General features: G+C 38.5%; 1 protein-coding gene across 1 annotated transcript in view; it reads right to left on the reverse strand.

Annotated features, from left to right (window-relative positions):
* LOC133876792 (uncharacterized) overlaps positions 1 to 7,122 on the reverse strand; it is a 12,099-nt gene extending 4,977 nt beyond the window's left edge. The window contains exon 1 of the mRNA XM_062315038.1: positions 2,149 to 7,122. Coding sequence (XP_062171022.1) covers positions 2,149 to 6,934 — 4,786 coding nt within the window. The 5' untranslated portion in view covers positions 6,935 to 7,122. The remainder of the gene's footprint in view (positions 1 to 2,148) is intronic.
* Between the last annotated feature and the right edge of the window lie 503 nt (positions 7,123 to 7,625).

The following is a 7,625-nucleotide window of genomic DNA, read 5'->3' on the forward strand; positions in this document are numbered from 1 at the left end:
TTAATTTTTTAATTTTTTAATTTTTTAATTTTTAATTTTTTTTTCTTTTTCACATTTTCTAATACCAATCAACATCAAAACATTCCCACTTTTTTCACTTTTTATATCACATTAATAATTTTTTATTACTATTCAAATAAAAAAAATTCACTACAATACAAATTTTTTTCACTTTTCTATATAAATTCTTTTTACTTTATATCACATCATTACTTTTTACTCATTTCAAAATTAACAACCCACTACTCTGTACAGTTTGTTCTGTAATGTCACTTGGCAAACAAACCCATAAATCCACAGACAAAAACTTTCTAAAATCCAAAACAATAGGAAAAAAGAGAAAAGTCTGCAAGTGGCCCAAAAGAGAGGAACATAAATCCTCCAAGTATCAAATCTTGCTGATCCACTGAATGCAAGTAACAGAGAGAAATCCATATAAAAGGCTGGATTTGTACCACTTCTGCTTCTAGCTCGGGAATCCGGGAACCATGGACTAAAAGATCTTCAATCTCTTGATTTTGCAAAGCCTGAACTTGGTTATCCGCAGATTGACATCCTCTTAGCAACTAGTCTGCAAGATAACTGAGGAGATTCACCACTGAACCTCTGACTGATGCAGATCTAAGGGAATGCTAAAGAAAGCTTTGCATGAGCTGGGGAAAAAGCTCATCTCAAAACCCAAGACCTTTGGAAATTTTGAACATCCGACTTCAACCACTGTCAGTTTTCCAAAGGATCCATCTGTCATATATTGAGCTGAGAGTTGCTGGACAAACGTATTCCTGAAAGGATTTAACAGAAATCTATCCAAACATAACACAACAAGGAAATATTAGTTCTTGTTAGTTCCAAAAAGAATGTGGTATTATGACAACTTGCAATTTGGATGCGCATGAATTATACAAGCAAATATAGCAATCCAAATAGCACAGATATAACAATATCCACCCAACACATAGACAGAATAAAATTTCCATGCACATAGATATAATAAAATATCCCAACAAATATTCCAATATTCTAAAAGCACAAAAACTTAAAAGAATAATGGAAAACACAATGAAGATCATGGGATGAGAAGAGATGTGCAAAGAATGCCAAAATCTCGGGAGAAATCCACAAGAAAAACACACAACATGCCATGATAAATCAATAAAAATGAAAAGATGTGTGTATGGCAGAAAAAGAGACGCAAGTCTTAAACCTGTAGAGATCTTGTCCGGATGTGTTACTTAACCATCCGGATGACAACTGCTAGATCAACATATGGCAAGACTGCGCTCGTCCGGATGTAGGAGTAGGTCCATCTGGACGCTTCACACTGAAAATTTGAAACTGGAGAAAAATTTGTAGAAAAATATTTTTCTTAAAAGTTAGCTTCAGAACACGCATGTATACTCAACTGATAAAACAGTCAAATAGCATTGCAAAAATATGCAAAGATATAAATGAGAGTTAAGTATTCAATAAGCACAAATTTCCCTGCAGATAGAAATTTTAAATAGATTACTCAACTCATGCAATGCGTGTGTGTGTGTGTGTGTGTGAAGATGATATGAACTCCACCAACAAATGTGATGAAACCCGATAGCAATGATGTTTTGAAACCCCAAGATCGTGTAGACAAGAATTGTTGAGGCTTGACCCGTCACCTAACTAGATGAGAAACCAAGACTACGAAGGATTGAAACGCCACACCAAGAATCTGAATCTCTTCAAGAATCAAGGTGATAAGTTTGGTTGTTTGAACGCCACAAGATTAACTTGATAAGCTCAAAAAGTTCTTTCAAGAACAAAGAGGAACACAAGACCTCACAATAATAATTTTCTGAAAACAAAATTCTATATCCCTTACAAAATTCGTTATGCCCATATATATACTTGGAACAACCCTCCAAGAATAGGAAAAGTCTTAATTATAGCTTTAAAAGCAACACAAGTGCCAACATAAACAAGTCCCAATATTTTTAGGTCTCTTTGGACTTCTAGAGGCAACCAAAATAACTAAATGACTAAATTCATAACCAGCCAAGACCAAGTTCATTCCCCTATTTAATATCTTTGAAACTCAACGAGTTCACACCCTTTAATGGTCAAACCAAGCTGGTCACGTTTTTGCATGCTAATTATCCTCTTCAACTGCTTTGATGACATGGACTAAGCCTTGATTATTATTTGAGCCCATCTTGGTCTTTTTAGAATCAGCCCAATTCTCTTGGATTAGCCCATTTAGTGCTTCCTTGAAACGTTTGGCTCTAAGTCTTGTAATTGGGCCACTAGGAAGTGACAAAGGGTCTTGCACAACTTCAGCCCCATTCCCATGTGTATGATCAGCATGTCCAGCTCCTTGGTTTCCATCATTCTCCCCCTCTTGAGAAGGATTTGTCCTCAAATCATCACCTACATCAAATGGAGACAAATCAGCAACATTAAAGCTTGCACTAACACCATACTCACTCGGTAAGTCAAGGTTGTAGGCATTATCATTGATGCGCTCCACTACTTGGAATGGTCCGTCACCCCGAGGTAGGAGTTTTGAACGCCGTTTCTCTGGAAAACGTTCCTTCCTTAAGTGTAACCAAACCCAATCTCCTGGTTCAAATACTACCTTCTTGCGTCCCTTGTTGGCTTGATGGACATATTGTTGAGTCCTCCTTTCAATGTTCAGCCGTGCCTTTTCATGAATCATCTTTACAAATTCTGCCTTCTTTTTGCCATCTAAGTTCACACGTTCACTCAAAGGTAAAGGAGTTAAATCCAAAGGTGACAATGGGTTAAAGCCATAAACAATTTCAAATGGTGAAAACTTAGTTGCAGAATGTATACTTCTATTGTAAGCAAATTCAACATGTGGCAAACAATCTTCCCATGTTTTCAAATTCTTTTTAATGATAGCACGCAACAAAGAAGACAAAGTTCTATTTACTACTTCAGTTTGACCATCCGTTTGTGGATGACAAGCAGTAGAAAACAACAATTTGGTTCCCAACTTTCCCCACAAAGTCTTCCAAAAGTAACTCAAAAACTTTGCATCCCTATCAGAAACAATGGTCCTAGGCATGCCATGTAACTTAACAATTTCTTTGAAGAACAAATCAGCTATATGTGATGCATCATCAGTTTTATGACAAGCAATGAAGTGTGCCATCTTGGAAAATCTATCTACCACCACAAAAATTGAATCTCTCCCCCTCTTAGTCCTAGGTAAACCTAAAACAAAATCCATAGAAATATCAGTCCAAGGTTCACTAGGTATTGGCAAAGGGGTGTACAAACCATGGGGTTTCAACTTAGACTTAGCATGTTTACACGTGATACACTTCTCACAGATTCTTTCCACATCACGTTTCATATGAGGCCAAAAAAAATGATCATGCAAAATTCCTAAAGTCTTAGCTACACCAAAATGACCCATCAAACCACCACCATGAGCTTCTCTCACAAGCAATTCACGCAAAGAACACATAGGCACACACAGTTTATTTTCCCGAAACAAAAATCCATCTTGCCTATAAAACTTATCAAACGCCACTTTTTCACATGCATTGAACACATCAGCAAAATCAGAATCTTGTGCATACAAATCCTTAATATATTCAAAGCCAAGCAATTTTGTATCTAAAATGGAAAGTAAAGCATACCTTCGGGACAATGCATCAGCCACCACATTTTCCTTACCTTGCTTGTATCTGATCACATAAGGAAATGTTTCAATGAATTCCACCCACTTGGCATGGCGTTTGTTCAACCTTTGCTGTCCTTTCAAATGCTTCAAAGATTCATGATCTGTGTGAATCACAAATTCCTTTGGCCATAGATAGTGCTGCCAATTTTCCAAAGCCCTTACCAAGGCATACATTTCCTTATCATAAGTGGGGTAATTTAGGGCTGCCCCACTCAACTTTTCACTGAAATAAGCAACTGGATGACCACCTTGCATCAAAACAGCTCCAATACCTATTCCTGAAGCATCACACTCAATTTCAAAAGTTTTAGCAAAGTTAGGTAAAACAAGCAAAGGTGTATTAGTTAACTTTTCTTTGATCAGATTAAATGCATTTTCTTGTTCTTTTCCCCACTTAAACGGCACATTTTTCTTGATGACTTCAGTAAGAGGGGCGGCTAAGCTACTAAAATCACGCACAAACCGTCTATAGAAGCTAGCTAAGCCGTGGAAACTCCTCACTTGGCTGATTGTTGTAGGCGTTGGCCACTCTTGGATTGCCTTCACCTTTTCCTCGTCCACCCCAATTCCTCTCTTACTAACAACAAAACCAAGAAACACAAGCTTATTCGTGCAAAAGGTGCACTTCTTGAGATTAGCAAACAACTTTTCTTTCCTCAAGATTTCCAAAACAGATTTTAAATGCATCACATGTTCTTCCAAGTTTTTGCTATAAATTAGGATATCATCAAAATACACAACTACAAATCTGCCAATAAATGCACGCAAAACATGGTTCATCAAACGCATAAATGTGCTTGGCGCATTAGTTAAGCCGAAAGGCATCACTAACCATTCATACAAACCATATTTAGTTTTAAAAGCAGTTTTCCATTCATCACCTTCCTTCATCCTAATTTGATGATATCCACTCTTAAGATCAATTTTTGTAAAGACACAAGAACCATGCAATTCATCCAGCATATCATCTAACCTAGGAATAGGATGACGATACTTTACCGTTATGTTGTTGATGGCCCGGCAGTCAACACACATTCTCCATGTTCCATCCTTCTTAGGAACTAATAGCACCGGGACCGCACAAGGACTCATGCTTTCACGCACATACCCCTTCTCCAATAATTCACCTACTTGCCTCTGAAGTTCCTTGGTCTCCTCAGGATTGCTCCTATAAGCAGGTTGGTTAGGAATTGATGCACCGGGTATGAAATCAATTTGATGTTCAATCCCTCGGATTGGAGGTAAGCCACTAGGTACCTCTTCGGGAAAGACATCTTCAAACTTCTGCAAAAGAGAAACAATATTGCTCGGCAAAGTACCGACGAGATCATTAGTACATAAAAGAGCCTCCTTGTACATGAGTACAATAAGGGGCTGGTGTGAAAATAATGCTCTCTTGATCTCACTTTTTTTTGCAATGTAACTGAATTTTTCCTCTCTTGCTCTCACTATGGCCGAAATCCTCTCTCTTTCTTTTTCACTCTGATCAATGTTTTTCTCTCTTTCTTTTTTTTTCAACTCTTTTTTTCCACTTTCGGCCTTCCTTTCTTTTTCTTTTTTCTTTTCATTTGATCTTTGTAACTTTAGTTGGTCCTCCATGACCTGTTTTGGAGTTAATGGCACAAGAGTAATGGGTTGCCTTTTAAGAGTGAAAGAATACCTATTTGTGAATCCATCATGCGTAACCCTCCGATCATACTGCCATGGTCTTCCCAACAATAAATGGCATGCATGCATAGGAACCACATCACAAAGCACCTCATCCTCATATTTGCCAATGGATAATGCCACCAACACTTGCCTTGTCACCTTGATTTCGCCACATTCATTCAGCCACTGAAGCCGGTAAGGGTGAGGATGTTTCAAGGTGGTTAAGGCCAATTTCTCCACCAAATAAGTGCTGGCTACGTTTGTGCAACTCCCACCATCAATAATGACGCTGCAAACTTTGTTATTTACAAAGCACCGAGTATGAAACAAGTTTTCCCTTTGGTTACTTTCTTCCTCCTTAACTTGCACATTGAGAACTCGCCTTGCTACCAATAAATCTCCAACCACAGCATTTTGCTCATCATCGGCATCCTCCAAAGGTGGCATGTCATCATCATCTACTTCTTCCTCATTCTCCGACTCAAGCTCTCCTTGGGCGTTTATCACCATCACCCTTTTGTTTACACACTGGCTGGCTATGTGTCCCCGCCCCTGACATTTAAAACACTTAATATCACGTGTTTTAGAAATAGAAGCCTCGGTGTTACCTGAAGTAGTGGTGGTTGTTGGTTTGGCATTCTTAGAGGGTTCAAATTTTTGCTTATTTTGAAGCTGCTCGTCCCTTTTTGGAGCTGTCTTCCATGGGCTGGTGGTAGCCATAGGTTGTCCCCTCCTAGCCAATCCCTTTCGTTTGAATTGTTCCTCCACTTTTATGGCTTGATGCACCATATCTGTTAACTCAACATAGTGCTGCAACTCGACTATATCTGCAATCTCACGATTTAAACCGTGCAAAAACCTAGCCATGGTGGCTTCTCGGTCCTCTTCTACATTAGCCCGGATCATTGCTACCTCCATCTCCTTGTAATACTCATCCACACTCTTGGAACCTTGAGTTAACCTCTGCAACTTTTGATACAATCCCCTATAATAATGGTTGGGTACAAAACGCCTCCTCATAAGCATTTTCATCTCCTCCCAAGTGTCCACGGGTGGCTCTCTATTTCTCCTCCTATTAATCAGTAATTGATCCCACCAAACAATGGCATAATCTGTGAATTCAATTGCAGCCAACTTAACCTTCTTTATCTCCGAGTAGTTGTGACAATCAAACACCATCTCCATTTTAGTTTCCCACTCCAAATAAGCTTCAGGATCATTTTTACCTTGAAAAGACGGGATTTTAATCTTTATGTTTCCTAAATCATTATCCCTCCTAGGCCTACCCATCCTAGCTTCTCTATTCCCATACCCACGCTCAAACCTGCCTCGGTTCAAATATGGCTCATCAAATTCCTCCAACTCCGCCTCTTCCTCAACATTCCGCCACGGAACACGCCCACCTTGTTGCCTATTGGGATTGTCTTGTTGCTGTCCCCTAGGAGTTTCTGCTTCTACCCTGTCCAACCTCTCGTGAATAGGTTCTAATTCAGCCCTCAACATACGCCTCATCTCCCCTAACAACGCTTGCATTTGGAGGTTCGAAGCTGCGGGTTGTCGAAATTCTTCGGTTGTGTCTTCTTCTTGATTATTGGACATGTTTAGAATCTGCAAAACAAGGTTAGAATCCTCACAAGCACTCCCTCACGTGTTTCACTCAAGAATTAATACACTTACACTCGTGTTTTCACTCTAAACGGCTTTTACCCTCTTTTGGTCTCACACACTCTTGCCTTTTTCCACTCTTTTGTGTCTTCTTAGTTCTTAATCGAACTTCAAGAAACTAATTCAAAATAATCCTGCAGCAATTGAGAAATAACCAAAACTCATCAAAAAGGTCAAGAACTTGAATAATGTGAGAAACAAGATAGAAAGGAAGAAATTTTCTTACTCAGAAAGGTCAAGAACTTGAATAAGGTGAGAAACAAGATAGAAAGTAAGAAATTTTCTTACTGGAATCGAGTACTTTTTCTTTTCTTTTCTTTTCTTTTTTTTTTTTTTTTTTTTTTTTTTTTTTTTTTTTTTTCACAGCAGGGAACAGGAGATTAAAAAAAAATAGAAACAATAATAAAAGATAGTCAAACTTGCCTTAGAACCAAGGCTCTGATACCAAAATGATATGAACTCCACCAACAAATGTGATGAAACCCGATAGCAATGATGTTTTGAAACCCCAAGATCGTGTAGACAAGAATTGTTGAGGCTTGACCCGTCACCTAACTAGATGAGAAACCAAGACTACGAAGGATTGAAACGCCACACCAAGAATCTGAATCTCTTCAAGAATCAA

The sequence above is a fragment of the Alnus glutinosa genome, chromosome 9 (assembly GCF_958979055.1).
Source record: "Alnus glutinosa chromosome 9, dhAlnGlut1.1, whole genome shotgun sequence".
NCBI lineage: Eukaryota > Viridiplantae > Streptophyta > Magnoliopsida > Fagales > Betulaceae > Alnus > Alnus glutinosa.